This window comes from Triturus cristatus, chromosome 3_1 (assembly GCF_964204655.1).
Source record: "Triturus cristatus chromosome 3_1, aTriCri1.1, whole genome shotgun sequence".
Lineage (NCBI taxonomy): Eukaryota > Metazoa > Chordata > Amphibia > Caudata > Salamandridae > Triturus > Triturus cristatus.
The window spans coordinates 966477610-966494899 of NC_140583.1; the positions used below are offsets into that span (position 1 = coordinate 966477610).

General features: G+C 40.2%; 1 protein-coding gene across 2 annotated transcripts in view; it reads right to left on the bottom strand.

Moving 5' to 3' along the window:
• ACVR2A (activin A receptor type 2A) overlaps window positions 1-17290 on the bottom strand; it is a 305735-nt gene that overhangs the window by 87256 nt on the left and 201189 nt on the right. For both annotated transcript variants that reach the window (XM_085645617.1, XM_085645616.1), the window contains 3 exons: window positions 16869-17012; window positions 13489-13634; window positions 7896-8010 (listed from right to left, as the gene is read on the bottom strand). In XM_085645617.1, the coding sequence (XP_085501743.1) occupies window positions 7896-8010; window positions 13489-13634; window positions 16869-17012 (405 nt within the window). The remainder of the gene's footprint in view (window positions 1-7895; window positions 8011-13488; window positions 13635-16868; window positions 17013-17290) is intronic.

Below are 17290 nucleotides of genomic sequence, written 5' to 3' on the forward strand. Positions count from 1 at the left end.
AAAAAACGAAGAATGGGGCAACTGATATTTATCTACAAGTTTTGCATATGTAACAAATATTCCATTTACATCATATAAATCTCCAATTCTACATATGCCATTTCTTGACCAGCTCTTTGCCACATTGTCCCAAAATACAGAAGGGTGTATTTTATCAGCACTGAAAGGAGTATAATATGTGATTCTACCCTGATTTATTAATTTCCTAACATTTCTCCAGACTTTAAAGGCTGAATCTAATACCTTTAAGTGGGTATGCTTATAATAATTGCCCTCCAGTTCCTTTAATAAACATCCTTTTGCCTGTTCTCCTAATAGCAAAAAAAATATCGAAGGTGCATCCGCTTCATCCTCCATAGGCTCACCTGTCAACATAAACCTCATTCTTTGTAAAAAGCAAACATAATAGTAAAATAAAAAATCCGGTAAACCACGTCCACCCCTTTCTTCCGATAACGTCAACCATTTCATAGCTCGTCTGACTTTTCCCGGGGCCCAAAAAAAGTCCCCACACATAGACTGAAGTTGCGATATATATTTAAATGGAAATTCCAGTGGGATACTCCGAAATAGATATAATATCTTCGCAAGAACATTCATCTTAATGATGTTCCCTCTTCCTATTATAGATAATTGTAGTCGGCCCCATGGCTCTAATGATTGCTTGACTTGAAATGTTGTCTCTTCCCAGTTAGTATCTACTATCTCTTGCATTTGAGTTTTAATTTTTATACCTAAATATGTAACCTCATTTGTAACCCTTGGATCTTTAAATTGGATATTTTGTGTGCACAAAACTTGAGTTTTTACGGAATTTAATTTATAACCGGACATAGCTCCAAAGTCTCTTGCGAATTGTTCAATCTCACCAATTGCCTCTCGAGGATCAATCGTTACTATCTCGATATCGTCCGCATATGCAAAGACTGAATATGCAATGTCTTTTACTAAAAATGGTTTGATATGGGGTGAGTTCTGGAGACTAATAAAAGGATTAATAAATAAAGCAAAGGGGAACACGGACAACCTTGCCGTGTCCCTCTCGTTATGATAATCTTTTCAGATTTTGAGCCCATAGCAATTATTCTAGCGTTGGGTACTTTATATAAAACCTGAATTGTAGTCAAGAAAGCCTTCCCAAATCCCATCCTTCTCATCACTTCCCATAAATATGACCACTCCACCAGATCGAAAGCTTTCTCAGCATCAAGTAATATCAACGCTAGATCCCTCTTTTCCACTTCCGCTATATCAAATAAGGTAATAACCCTATTAAAATGTGTGACCGTACCTCTTTTCGGAATAAAACCATGTTGATTTATTGCCACAAGTGATGTAATAATCTTAGATAGCCGGTTCGCAATCATTTTTGAATAGAGCTTTCTATCACAATTCAGCAAAGATATTGGGCGGTAAGATCCGGGTAACTCCGGCGACTTCCCTTTTTTACTAAATACCACAATTGAAGCATCATTCCATGTATTTGGGGCGATCCCCCTTTGTGCCAATCAAAGTCTCCAGCATAACCTTTTTCAATGATTCAAAAAAGCATTTATAGACTTCTGCAGGAATAAAATCAGGGCCTGCCGCCTTACCATTCGGTGTACTTCTAACTGCCACCTCTAATTCTTCCATGGAAAAGGGGCTGTCCAGAAATTCCGACTCGCTATCATTTAATTTGCTGAACATGCCCTCTTCCCATTCCTGACCTGCAACAGAGTTTGGCTGATGAGTATAAAATTCCGTATAGAACTGCTGGAATATAGCTAATATTTCCCCCGGCTCCTCATGAATCACCCCAAACTGATCCTGTAGTTTGGGGATTGAACGAGAAGTCGCCTTCATTTTTAATTTTAAAGCCAGGGACCGACCAATAGATTCTCCATATTCATGAATATGCCGTTTATTTACTAAATATTTCTGCGCTCTCTCTTGGGTCCATACCCCGGTTATACTCGCCCGACACCGTGCTACTTTAGCCTCGCCCTCAATTATGTTCAATAAATTATCCTTTTTCCCAATTTCTTTAATCAGCTCTTCTTCCGCCACCCTTAAACTATTATACAGCTCCCGCATTTGAGAAAGTAGTTTATTTTGATTATACAGCCCGTAGCTCTCCGCCTCCCCTCTAAAACAGGCCTTAAATGTGTCCCATACCTTTTCAATATTAGCCGATCCAAGATTAATATTAAAAAATTCTACTATCCACTTATTCATATGTGTTCTGTATTGTTCATCAAGACAGAGCTTCCTATCAAATGAAAAACTTCTTAAACTATACAACTCTTTCAAGGTTGGACACTCAATTAAAATTGGGGAATGATCCGATGATACTCTAGGGAATATCTGTATCTTAGTCCCACACTGAATAGATGTGGAGATTAAAAAATAGTCCAACCGGACAAATTTCTTATGTGGCGCAGAATAGTAAGTATGTCCGGGAAGTGTCGGGTGGTTTTTACTCCATATATCTACCAGGCCGTGATCAGTAACCAAATTATATAGGGCTTTAAAAACTCATGGTTTGCGGCCCCTATAATTTTCTAAGCCGGCAGCCAACTCCGTAGTATTTAAATTAATATTCAAATCTCCACATATAATTAAAGGAGATCTCCAATTAGCAAGTTCTGTATTTAGCCATCCCAAAACCTCAGCCTCATCTATATTAGACCCATAAACTGAGCATATTGTAAAGGATCCATCTCCCACTTTTAATTCTGATATTGCCTATCTACCCCACTTATCTGTTAGATTGCGAACAGCATTGCAATAACCTGGTCTGGACAAAATCATTACCCCCCTAGTTTTATTAGTTTGTTGAGAGGCAGCAATTAAAGTATAACCTAAATCTACTATAAGCTTCCTTTTATCCCATGACAAATGGGTTTCTTGTAAACAAAGAATATCTGGTTGAATAAAGCGGATTTCAGCTGCAATTCCCCTCCTTTTATTAGCATGGTTGAGCCCAGATACGTTAAGTGAACACATTTTAGTATTTCGTGGCATACAATATTAATACCACAATCCTCAAATCATAATTGATTCTACCTAAACACCTGTGTGTTGGGTTAATTACTTTACTTGAAATAATGTCCCAATAGCAGCAATATATTTCCTTTTCATTATTATTATTGCCACCGGAATTCGCCGTGGAATTTTCCCCTTTAACCCTCTCTTCCCCCGTACCCTCCACCACCTTGCTACCCTCCTAACCCTCCCCTCTTTCCCACCCTCCAGGAACTCCCCCCAGCCCCCCTTAACCGAGGCTTTAGGACTCATGGTCCAATCGATGGTAGCGAGCTGCATGACCCCTCTATCGTTTCCCCACAGGACTATCCACAAAAAAAAAAAAAACACCTTTTTTTCTTCCCCTTAGATTCATCCTGACTTTTGGCTTTCTACCAGACCACAATGCGCTTACAACAACTGAATCATAAGACTGAGAGCCTAAACAAGCGATAATAGTGAAATAGATCAAATAATTCAGAAAAGTAATTCTAAATTAACTAATCTTCCAGTTTGATAAACCTGAAGAGTTAAGAGTCATTCATAGACTGAAGATAATCTTTTGCTGCCGCGACATTAGTGAAAAATCGAGTTTTCTCCTTATAAATCACTGAGTTTCGCCGGATTCATAATATAAGCTTGAGCGCCCTTTATTTGAAATGGATTCACCAACTGTCGCAGCTGCCAGCGATTGTCCATTGTGTATTTAGAATAATCAGGTGTAGCAAAAAAAGTAAAACCTTCCGCCATAGATTTCCTATTTGGTTGAGTATGCATATATACATCCTCTCTGGCGCGAAAATTATTAAAGGCCACAAGAAAAGGTCTAGGTTTAGTAGCATTCTGCCCAGATCGAAAATGAATATTAAAAGGATATCTATGGGCGCACTCAATCTCCCGCTCCCAGTCCCATTTGCTCAAGCCTGGAAAAGCCTGCTGAAATAGTTCCACAATAAATTTACGCGAATCTTGCCCTTCTTTACCTTCAGGAATTTGCATCAGTCTTAAGTTATTGCGGCGAGCGCGATTTTCGAAATCGGCCATTTTCCATAATAAGTCCTCTTTATTACCATTTAAAGTCTCCGTGACCAATTTCTGTTTTACCAGCTCGTCCTCAATATTAGAAATTCTAGTTTCCACCTCCGTAAACCTTTCACCAAAATCAGACTGTGCCTTTACTAACCTCCGAATAGAGCCTTGCAATTTTCGGCAGGAGTTCTGAATTTTATGACTTTCTAATGCAGTTTTGTCCATATGGCTCAAAATGGTCTGATATATCGTGGTCAAAGTAATATTGTCTGTCGGAGCTTCTTGAGATCCCCCGACTGCTCCGTCTAACATAGACATCTCACTTCCACCTCTAACTGTAACGGGACTTTCCTCTTCACCAAGTTCCCCCAGTTCATTATCGTCATCATATTCACTCTCAACCTCCTCCATACACAGTTGTTTAGAATATTGTAGAACCAAGTCTTCACATCAAGAGGCTAAGTTTTCTGATACCGAGTAAAAGTCCGCAGATTCAACCTCCGTAGACATAACAATAGCCGATTTCCCTGGGAGAGACTTTTCCACCAAAATTGAGCCATCAGAAGGGTTTAACAAACTACCATACTCTACTCCGGCGTTACACTGCCCTTCTTGCATAGTACAATGTATATCTACACTTTGATGGATTAGCTGCAATAATAACATTTTGTGGCATTACTAAAGAGCTTTCCAATTGAGGTCCTAGCAGCACATTAGGAACCTTCCCCTTTCGTTTTTGCTCTGAAGCCGTAAACAGGGCAGATATAGTCTGTTTCGCTTTCTTTGAGCTCTTAGCGGGAGACCTCATTCCGGTTTTCTTCACAGCAGCCGCATTTGAATCTTTCTCACCTCCACCGGTAGTCACTGATGCGCCCATATTCCCGCATTCACCTCCTGTCCATGTTTGCGTGCGTTTTTCGGGGCCATTGCTTCTCTCAGCCGTCTCTCCACACAGTTGCAAACGGCGCTCCGATGAAACTCGCCGCGTAGCCAAGCTGCAACACCTGTGTGGGTGACCGCCCACCAGGCTCGATGGACTCTCACCAACGCTGTGACAGCCTCCAGCATCGAAGTGCTTCTTCAACGTGCAGCGTCCTTCACTTTTTCGTTAGGATCTCGCACAAAACACTGCCGTGCCACGATGAAAGCCGCTCGCCCAGTTGTATAACGAACTCCAAACTGCCGAAATCCCCGCAGTAAGTAAAACTGTTTACCACTACTCCGTATCTTAGACCTGTGGGTCAGCGAGAGAAGTCAGCTCAGACGTCCGACACGTCCAGCCGCGCGAGCGCCATCTTGCCAGCAATGTGCTTTTTCTACCATTTTTTTAAGTTTCTTTCTTAAAGTGGCAGTGCATCAACTCATGAAATAGTCAAACATAAACACAATACTTTCACTTTACATTCATTGTTTTTTTGGTTAAAACAACATCTAGGTATGAATACCTTAAAATCCAATTGGGGTTATAAACTACCATAAAACACCATATAAGCCGTAAAATTGTATAGATTTCAACAGTAATCAGACTCGTCCCAATTTCGCTTTTTCTTTGTTCGTCTACCTTAGCCCGTATCATAACCCTAATTGGTCTGATCATCCATGGCCTCTAGCCCCTTCAATCCTATATATGTTTTACCTATGGTACACAATTAGTCCTGGGCATTAACTGGATTACTGCCTCATTGGTAGATTTCGAGTAGATCTAAAGTGCTAGTGCAAATACAATTGTACAATGTGAACATCAATATTTGTAAACTTTATGACTATAAAAGCAAAGTGCACGTTAAGTTTGCTAAGTGCACGTTTAGATTTCACCCTGGTACAAAAGGCTAAAATTATGTGTATACAAAAACGATGTAAAAACTGTGTAAGAAATTACTACTGGAGGCAGTTGCATTTTTTGCAGAAGCCCTAGTGGTGCTGTTTTGGGGACGTACTATATCTTGAAGCCATTCTATTGTATGTTGTATGCTCTAAATCCAGTTTAAAGGCATGAATATAATTCTTCAGTGGCATTCAAACTCCCAGGGTGCTTGGAGTCTAAATTAAGGATGTAGCGGGTCTCTAATCTTCTCAGGGCCTTCTCCCTATCTCCTCCCCTTTGTTTGATGGAACGGCATCAATTAAAAAATATTTCAAATCTTTTAGATTGGCATTATGAGCTTCACCAAAGTGCCGCGCCACGGGGTAGGATTGGTCCTGGTTCTTAATTGTCCTAATGTGTTGGAGTACCCTCTTGCGCCCTTGGTGTATGGCACTTCCTACATAAGGTAGACCACAAGGGCACTCCAGCACAGATGACGTACTCTGATTTGCACGTCAGGGCTTTGTTCCTGGTCTCCAAATGGTGTCGTGTAAGATGCTTTGTTGACACTAAATTGACATGCTTTGCACAGTTTGCATCTATAGAATCCTTTTCTCTGGGAAAGCCACGTACCTCTAGTTTGACTGCCGGGGTCATTTTTGACCAAGGTGTCCTTCATAGAGGGTGCCTTGCTGTACGTTATGGCCACCCTGTATGGTAACATGTGGCCAATTACTGGGTCACTGAGCACCAGCGGCCAATTTTTTCTGATGATGTTTTTGATGGCCTTTTCCTGCGTGTTGTACCCCAGGATGATTCTAAAGGCAGGCACCGCTCCCTCCTGTTTCTTTTTTGTCTTGAATGCTGTATTGTCAGAGTCAGGGGACTTATCTTGCTACCAAATTGCTGTTCTTGATGGCAGCTTTGACACATTTTGTGTAGTATCCCATCAAAAGGAACCTATTTTTGCTGGTAGTTATGGTGCCTTCATCCTCGCAACTACAAATTCGCTTGAGCATCTCCCCGTAAGGGATGCTCTGGATCAAATGTTTGGGGGAGAGGGGGGGGGCGGGAGGTGTGGGGGGGGGGGGGGTTAGCTGAAAGCATGCCTGCAGTTGGTTTCCGATGCAGTTTTGTCTCCAGATTGCCCTCTCTGATGTAAATCTTGACGTCAAGGAAATTGACTGTGTTAGAACTCATAGTGGCCGTAAATTGGAGGGTTAAACTGTTCGTGTTGAGACCTGCAGTAAAGTTTTCAGGTTCTGACAGGGTCCCCTGCCAGATTACGAACAGGTCGTCTATAAACCTCTGCCAAAGTTTGATGTTGTTTACAAAGCAAACCTAGTGTTACTTATGTAGGACCAGCTCCTCCCACCATCCCATGTGCAAACAAGCATAACTGGGGGAGAAACTGGCCCGATAGCTACGCCTCGTTGTTGCTGGTAGAGTGCATTCTGAAACAGAAAAATGTTGTTGTACAGGCAGAATTCAACAATATTGACTAACATTTTGTTGTGTTTTACACATTGGAGCGGTCTTCTTTCCAATCATATAGTCATTACTAATTGCCTGGCCTGTAACCAGGGCCATAAAATCCAATGGTTAAGTGTTATTAAGAGCAATGCGGAATCCCTGGGTAGATCTGAACTGTTTATCTCTCTATGTTGGTTAAGGAAGGCGCCAAAACGGTTAAAAACGTATTTATCTCCTTTTGCAGGGCAAACTGAGAAGAGGATAGACTTAAAAAGCCCACTGTCAGGGACCTAATCGTGCACTGGCGTGGAAAACTATTTTGATTTTATGAAACATGTGAGGAAAGGTCCCTGTTGACCAAATTGTAGTTAGGCAACATTATGAGCCACTTGTGTTATCCTCTTGGCCAATAGGGCTCAGCGACCATTTTAATCTGCCCCAGTGATGAGGGTTCGTAATTTCAAATAGTATCAAATATTCAGTGACTTATACCACTAGGTATGCAATATTATCAGATTTTTTAAAATTAACTAATAGGATTACATGTGGAAAGCTACTGCTTGAAATCAAACTGGCTACATACCTGACCATGAGTGTCCCCCGCAGACTTTCCAGCCTCAAACTTCAAAGCCAGTCCGAAATCAGCAATGCAAGCTGTGAGGTTATTTTTCAAAAGCACATTCTTACTTTTTATATCCCTAATAAAATAAAAAACACATAATTTGTATACTTTCAGATTGTTAAATATGAGAAAAGGTCCAAGTTACATAATGGATTTCTGAGCAACTAAGTCACAAGTTACATGAATTCATGGTATGAGCAATTGTGACTGTAAATATATGTATTACATGTTCCATGCTGATCTGAATCTAAGAATATACTGAATGTATGATTGGCATCTATTATCTGCCTGTTGAAGGATATATACTAATTCAAATGCATTGCAACTACTGAACGGGCAAGTTGAACGTGTATACAAACTTGAATCCTGCTTAAAAGCATGCTTCTTACTGAAATGCTTGCTGCCCTCATTATTCTGTAAATAAAAGCCAGATCTTCTCAGCAGCCTTTGTAAAGCATATGAAAGCAACAGGCCATGGCGGATGCTGAAGACACCTGTGAGGTTTAGCAAGCACCTTTCAAACCGGACCATCAGTGTGTTCCCAAACAATTGTTTTCAGTGAATCAATGTTTGGTTAAAATCGAAATTACTTAGGCGGGCCAGGGGCTTGCGGCCGAACACTAACTCTATTGATTTTAAACTGTGGAGTGACCAAATGTTTCAATTTTGTTAATAAAAAGAATTTACAAAAAAAAAAAGAAATCGAAATTACTTGTACAAGCATTCTGAGGTAAACCTATGATGGCCAAACAACTCATGCAAGTACCCTAGAGAAAACAAATACATACCAGGTTCATAACTCAGTATAAAAAGACAGTTGTGCACATTCATCTTTTACAAGAGGACTCCAATGTATTAATGAAAATGTCAAACATTGGCTTAGTTTTTATTTTGATAGCTAACAATACTGTCCGGTCAGCACACTCTTCTATTCCACTTTTTTAGTGAAACCGAGGGGCTTATTTACAAGCCCATTGTGCCACTTTCTTTTGATGCACTGGCGGTGCAGAGGGAAGACCCATTTCTACGTGGCTTTTCATGGCCTCAGATATGGAGTAAGGTAAAATAGTGCAAGTCGCTGTAATGCCTTACTCTGCGTCAAAGAGGCGTTTCATGGGCATTGCAGTGGGTGTTCCCACACAACACCTATTGATGTTGACGCATTCGATTTACAAGGACTTGTAAACCAGGGAATGCGTCAAAAGCCTATGCCTCCCCAGGGGAAGCGCAACAAGGAGAGAGAATTATTTCTCCACGTTTGTACGTCTTTCTGTGTGTGCATTCTGCAGCACACATAGGAAGAAATGCCTCCACTGATTGTTTATGTGCAGGAAGGGTCCTGCACAAAAACAATCAATGGAGGAGTTTTCCTCCTATGTGTGCTGCACAATGCAGCACACATAGAAAGAGGAAAAACCTAGGAGAAATAGTTCTCTTCTCGTACCGCTTCTTCCTATGGGCCATGTAGGGTAGCATTTAGTTTCTACTTTCTCTAGGGTTCTCTTGCTGTACATTCATCCTTGTATGATGAGCTTGAACACTGAACTACTCTCTCCATTAGGTTCTGGCCTAGCACTATGTGCATATAGGATTATGCTGCCTTAAGTGAAACTACTATCCAGTGGTCAGGATAGGGACCTTCTTTCTCAGTATAGTATTCTGAACCATTCCTGGACCCTGTTCTCTCAAGGAAGTCAATGCATTATTGAATACTGTAGTTTGTGTCCTGTGATCCCACACTCTGGCACAGTACTCGTAACACTGCAATGAAGCTTGACTCTTGCACCGAAAAAAAAAATGCAAAAGCCACTCATTTTCTGAAAAGAATTCACAGGCATATAAGCTTAACACCATTATATGTAAAAATATAGAGAAAAAAAATCCAATTAGTTGGTTCAAATCCAATTTAAGGCAGTGAGAGTCCAAAATTAATCAACAGAACAAATGAAACCTGCATATTGCAAAAATGAAAACACTTTATGATAAACAGACAACAAAACGCTCGATAGAAAGCAAAGATACGGGGAATAAAGAGGGAAATACACAAACTATCAATTAAAGAGAATGAAGAAGATATCTTTAGGAGAAACAATGTGTGTCTTATGGAATTCCCTCAAGAGGAAGTAGCTGGAGTCCTACAGGTGGCTTCCTCCTTAAGGTCTTCCACAAACATCAATGGATCCCTACCCTATGTGTCTATCCATTGTCAATGTCAGACCACATAAGTGCACCAATCCGAAAAACTGGCAGGCGTTTAAGACCCATACCTATAATGACCCAGATGCAGAAATGGTAGCACAAGGAAGAAGTCATTAGTGGGTACTGTACTGTGGGAGGCGAGATGGAAACAGCACAATTCTTTCTAATGAGTTCTGCTCATGGTTCACTAGGCGAAGGAAGGATTTCAATGGCAATTTTTACCGTACTAACAGGAATATTTTATGGTCTTAAGTTCCCAGCCAATGTACACCCGCAGCAGCATGGTACTGAATGGAAACAACTTCACCAACCATAGAAGGTACTGCTTTCCCTTAGGTCTAACTTAGTCAGTAGTCAGCACTTGCATGCACTGAGGGATTATATCAATGGCGGAGGGGAAGGGGGAGGGGGGGGGTGGAGGAATGGTTGAAGAAACAGAATGGCTAATCTGAGGGTCTGCAGCAGACCCTCAGCAATCCCCTGTGGTGAGGAAGACCACATCAAACAAGAGGAAAGGTCCTATTGAAGGCTAACTGTTTTTGATAAAGGAGGCCTACCTACAATACTAGTGTACAATACAGGATTGGTCCCAGTAGGAAGTTATCCAATATTAGCACAACAAAAACAATAAAAAAACATATAAAGCAACCACGTTGTAAATCTAGGAAGTCCAATGTTATTTAATCACACTGAACAAAAGATTATATCAAAACATTAGCATGAATATGAACCCCAAACGTATAAAAGGGGGAGAAGGGGTTGGTTGGAAGGTGCAGTGATTCAGGTGAGGGTAAGAGGGTATATAAAGAAGATTTTGTGCAAATCACAATTTCTTGACATGAAAAAGAATGGCTCAAACTTAAGCCACACAAATCAAAACAATGTCCATATAATGCATAGCCATGCTTGGAAATGTTATCACAGTGCAGAATCGCTGTAAATTAAGCTGGCGGAAATGTGTCGATGTTTTGACCCCAAGCAAACTGTAGGTTTCTAAATTCCTTACGGGGGAGGTCTTCCTCAGGACTTAAGTGAAAAGGGAAGTGGGGGCACCATAAGTCATCCCAAATCGGTGATGGTCAGGATTATTAGTAGGGCGCGTGGGCTCCAGGGGATAGAGAACGGAGAAACAGCACTTTGACAGGATGAATCTAATACTTGTCCCTCCCGAATTAGTTTTGCGAGGCCACGTTAATTGGCCAGATCTTGAAGAGTATCTCGAAAATCATCCCAGACTAGACGGAGACGCCTTTACTGAGCTGCGAATATGGACAGAGGACAGCATATTCCATCCATGATTTTCGAGATACTCTTCAAGATCTGGCCAATTAATGTGGCCTCGCATAAATTCGGGAGGGACAAGTATTAGATTCATCCAGTCAATGTGCTGTTTCTCCGTTCTCTATCCCCTGGAGCCCACACGCCCTACTAATAATCCTGACCATCCCCGATTTGGGATGACTTCTGGTGCCCTTCACTTCCCTTTTCACTTAATTCCTGTGGAAGACCCACCGTAAGGAATTTAGAAACCTACAGTTTGCTTGGGGTCGAAACATCAACACATTTTTACTGTCCGTCAGCTTAATCAACAGCAATTATGCACTGTGATAACATTTCCAAGCATGACTATGCATTATATGGACAATGTTTTGATTTGAGTGGCTTAAGTTTGAGCCGTTCTTTGTTTCATGTCAAGAAATTATGTGATTTGAACAATATCTACCTTATATACCCCCTTACCCGAATTACTGCATCTTCCAACCAACCCCTCTTCCCCTTTTTCCATTTGGGGCACATATTCATGCTAATGTTTTGATATAATCTTTTGTTCAGTGTGATTATATAACATTGGACTTCCAAACTTTACAACGTGGTTGCTTTATGTTTTTTATTGTTTTTATGTAGTGCTAATATTGGATAACTTCCTACTGGGACCAATCCTGTATTGTACTGTCGTATACCCAGGTCCCAGGGACTTACTTTGTGTTCACCCTTTTTGGTAACTAACTACAATACTAGTGTGGCAGCTTCTGTGGAGGCACCAAACAATCTCCTCCAACTCCAGCTTTATAAAAAGGATCACAATGTCTTGAATGGACAATTGATTTACCAATAGGCTAAATCAAACTTTAGCTAGGCTGCGGCAGTAAAGGGGAAGTAGGGTGTGTACTTAATATTTGGTACAGTGGATGGTCCTTATACAAACTGGACCCAAGTCAATAGATTGCTCTGCTCTACCTCATTGATCCTAATGCCCTTACAAAAACTTTGAGCTTCATCATGTAGTGCAGGTCCCCAACAGCCTCAAGATGGCTGTTACATTACTAAACTGTACAATCACCCTTTTGGACTTTATAACGTTCTATTATTCCCATAATTTTATTGGTCAGTATGTTGCACCTTGTACACAATGCTCAGCAAACCACTGTTTCGCCAACATCACTTGAAGATAGCTTTGAATAGATTCACTTGTGTCCTTATAGAGGCTTGACCAATCTCCCCCATCCTCCATCCACTCCTATACATGGATTTTTTCTAGGATTGGCAAGCTTGTACAATGCCCATGCTTGGCAACTCCAAAACAAAGGGCATCATGACCCTATTACCAAGCTTATTAGCGCTAACATTTCTGACTATTAGCAGGTATACTTAACTGAGAGGGATCACTTAACATCCAGGCCAACGCTTCACCATTTATAAGGGATACTGTTATCTGTTGCCCTTAGCCATAAAAAAAAAAAATCTGACCCCACTGTAATTTTGTGGGCATGAAACGGTACAAACTGATCATGTCGCCACAAAAAATCTAACAAATGGTTTCCATGCACTTATCCAGACAGGTCCTCTTTCAGCTTTGAAACCAAATCCAGGACAGACGGTCTTTCTGTGTTGGTTGAGGGATAGGGAGAAGTTACTTACCTGTAATCCTAGTTCTCTACAGAGGTATCCTCATCAAAGTCATAAGCACTGAGAAGTCCAGTTCACGCGCAGGGGCCCCGGAGCACTTACAAAATACATCTAAATACATAATGTCAACAAAAAAAAATATTCGCACTCACAATTTCCGCTTACAAACAGGCCAAGAAGTCCAAATTTTATTTTCATTTAAAAAAATCAGAAATACATTTACTTTCATATAAGTCACCATAGAGTATAGGCGAACATAGCAAACCTTTCACACATAGTGGCTAAAAGGATGCCCTTCCAACTGCTTACCACCCACCACCAGCAAACTTTACATCTCTGATGGGTGGAACCCATATCTTTGTCAGTTCATTTATTTGGAAAACTGCACCATAAACTCAATTTCCCGCTTTGAAAATGTAGTTCAGTAAATACTTATGGTCATATCTACCTATGAGCTATGGCAGGTTTGTGTCCGTCCTTAAGACCAGGTACATCCTCGTGAAGATAAGCTAAACCCCTGGCCATAGATTCAGAAATATGACACAGATCACTCCACGAAACCACATTAGCTTTTAGAAAGTCAGTAAGAGAACTCTGCAGAAAAAAAAGTCATAAATTCAGATTTTTATACATAAAGTATTGCAACCACGAATACATGCTTGCACGTTTTCAATAGGTTGAACATGTAAAAAAACAGAAAACAGAAGAATGTGCATTTTTCATTGACAAATCTGTAATGAATCCCAATACGATTTGTACAAAAGGAATTGTAGAGTTTCGGCAGATGCACAATATTAAGGCACAATTTTAGGTTTATACTCAGTTTTCAAACCTCAATATAAGTTTCAAATATTAAACTCATTTGAAAATACATTAGAAGGTTAACACATCCACACTAAACAATATTTGTTAACAAATGTTTTTGAAGTTCACGAATAAGAGTTATTTCCAATACCCAGTACTTCATAAATTAGTATAAGCTTTCAGGGTTTTTTTTCTCTGTTTTTTTTCTTTAAGTTTGGCTTTTTTTACCCAGGGACAACTAGCATGCAATATTTTGTTGTAGTCCTGTTCAGTTTGACATTTTTCTAAACAATACCTAGAAATGTACATACAGTTTGTATAAGAGTTAAAATCCTCCATACCATATGTAGTAAAACTACTACGAGTCACAAAAATTCCATACCAGAATCAAAGAATAAGGTCTTCCTACTTTAGGTCATTAAACTAGCTGTTGTAATCGTGTTAGATTATGGACATCATTACAAGTAACATGTTAATTCTTATGGGGCCAATAACAGCAGTTACTGGTCTCACTTGTCTTATAAGATCTGCAGCAACACTGCTGAATATTTTGTGAAAATCTGTGGAGGAATTCCCAGAGAATAGGACCCAGAATTACTAAATCCCCTGGAGATTCCTAATTTCGAACGGTACTATCAGAGGCCCAATTAACTTCGGCCCTCTGGCATGACTGCCTGAGACACACCCTCAACGTCCCCCGTATGGTAATGCAGGGAGGAATAACAGAGAACTAACGGTATACTCATTACAAGGGGGTGTGTGGGTAACATGCAGATAAGGAAACAGCCTTTACCACACAGGCAATGGTCACTCAGAAAAGTATTTTTAACCTTTGCCATGCTGTACTAATAAGTTACTATAAACAAAGAATGACTGGTGTATTTTGGGATACACAGTTATAAGAAAGGGATCTAAAAACTAGTTGTCAATTTAGTTAAGTCGCTGTTACGTGCTCTACTCAAGAAGCTCAGTTTCAGGTGTCTGCTGGATCTCGCAGCAGGCACTGCAATGTTAACACCTCTGGAATAAACTATTGAAGTAAAGGAGCAATGCCATTTTCTTATTACAAGTGACTAATTATGTGAGAACTAGATTGTATTAAGACAATTCTAGAATTACATGAAACAGGCAACAAGAGCAGTGCTTGAAAAATCCACATTAATGATAGCAGTCTTTGTACAATTAGTTATGTATGATCCCCCAAATCATCTTCCTCCATTAACCTGCTTCTTTGGAAAAGCTGCACAGGGATAGAGGAGGCATGGGAGAGAGAATACAGATGTCAACTCCCTTGATGCTCCCAGGTTTCTCCACCTGCACTTTAAAAACAAATAATTTCTGTCCTTTAACCATCTCCCAACATCCTCTTAAAAAAGAAAACAAAACTGCATTCACCGCCTTCACTTCAGTAGCAGAGATCCGGCACACCACTGGTAGCTGCTCTGCGAAAGTGGTTGCTATGGCAGACGCCAATCCAGTCAGATGTGGGTATGCACAGGCCCATGTCTGACATCGAAAGTACTGGTTGGTACTGTATGACCCCGGCCTCCCTCAAGAGTGAAGACCTGAAGAGGCCGAAGATGGATGAGAAAATGGAATGTCAACTGCGATGCTACTGCCTCCCTTCGAGTAGCTGGGGACTTTGGGGGAGTTGACATAAATATATGCCACAGCAGAAACTTCACAGCTCCGACAGACAAGTTTTTATAAAACTTCACTGTATTATCAAAGAAACATTGGTGTTAATACCAGTGCTGTATCAAGTGTCTGCCAACTTCAGGTTGAACCCGTCACTAAATCCGAGCAGACAGGATTTTAATTGATTTGTGAACATCAATGAGCTAGCTGGGCTAACATCTTGAAGTAACAATTTGCAAAAATAAAGCCCATGTAGGCAAAGTTATTTTAGAGACATGGAGTAATTGGGTGAACAGATTGGCACACAATGACCGCTTATTCTTGAAGATGAGCCTGTATATTGAACATCTTTCTTGAAGATGAGCCTGTTTACTGAACACCTTTCTGTAAAGAATCTGCACAACCAAACTTGATTCTATGGAAAAGCTATATTTTAATACAAGTTATCATACCTGCTAATGTTACAACAAACACATTTTTTGTGGTGTTGGCAATATAAACATATATTACTCACACAACACCTAGTTTGAACCGCTTAAAAAAAAAAACTAAATGTTTTGCATATTTTAGAAACACCCAAATCTAAGCTAAAACTGGGGGTTGAGTGGACCTTTATTGAAAGGCGACACAAGAGGCCCTGTTTCAGAGAAGGCAAGTCTGAATTTCCACTATGACCAACAGCCCCTCTTCCTGCTCACTTTCTGACAGAAAAAGCATACAAAAAAAATAAAAGGTTGGGTGAGGGTTGCAGTGAGAGCAACAAAGTGGTACTGAAGGTTAATCTAGAGCAGTGTTTCCAAAACTGTGGTCACAACCCACTGGTCAGTCACAAGACCACTTTTATTGGGTCGCGAAAGTCCAAGCAATAAATAAGATAAAAACTGAATTTAAAGGCATCTTTGTCACATTTGCTGCGCTTCAAATACAGGTGGGCAAATGTCAGGCTAGGTATTCTGACAAATTGGTGTTTATTGTTTTTAAATGGAGCTTGGTGTTACAAACTCCTCTCACTTTTCAGTCAGAGAAATAACATTTAAGTGAAACGTGACAATCTTGCTGGGTACAGGGTGTTTGAAAGGAACGGCTGTATGATGTCCATTTTTTAACACAAAACAAAACCTAAATACTTGTAAATGAACCATACACATTCAGCAGCTAGGAGAGTAAAATAAAGCACATTTTTTTGTAAAGCTAGGTGTCTCACAAACGTTTGTCATACTAAAAGTTGGGCCTTGGTTCTAACAAGTTTGTGAAGCACTGACCTACAGCAAGCCTTCCTCATCTCATCACTCAAAGAGACGACAAGAGTACTTCCACCTCCCTTACATTTAAAAATCTACAAGTTAGAAATTAAAACAAAAATTGTATTTTCAAAATATAACTCACCTTTTCATGAAAAGCTGTTATAAGCCACAAATCGATATCAAAATTGGTGCCACGTTTTTCTGCACCAATAAACTGCAAGATATTCTCATGCTTCATTCCAGGAAGGCTGTAGATTTCATATTCATTCTGCCACGATTCTTTATGCTAAATAAGTTAAAAAAAACAAATTGGAGTGTTAAAGTAAATCTCAACATAAACTTTCCTATTTGTGTCTACTTTAAGAAAGGGATCATCATTATCTGACGAAATAGATAAGCGGCTACGCCCGCTGCACCAATCACTGTTGAGCTTGCAGGTTGAATGCTGGTAAGCGGACTCCACAATTCTAGATTTCCAAGCTTGGTAAAAAGAACGACTCAATAAAGTTGTGATTAGTACCAAGAAACAATCCATACACGGTGAAAGAATGGCAAACTTCCTCC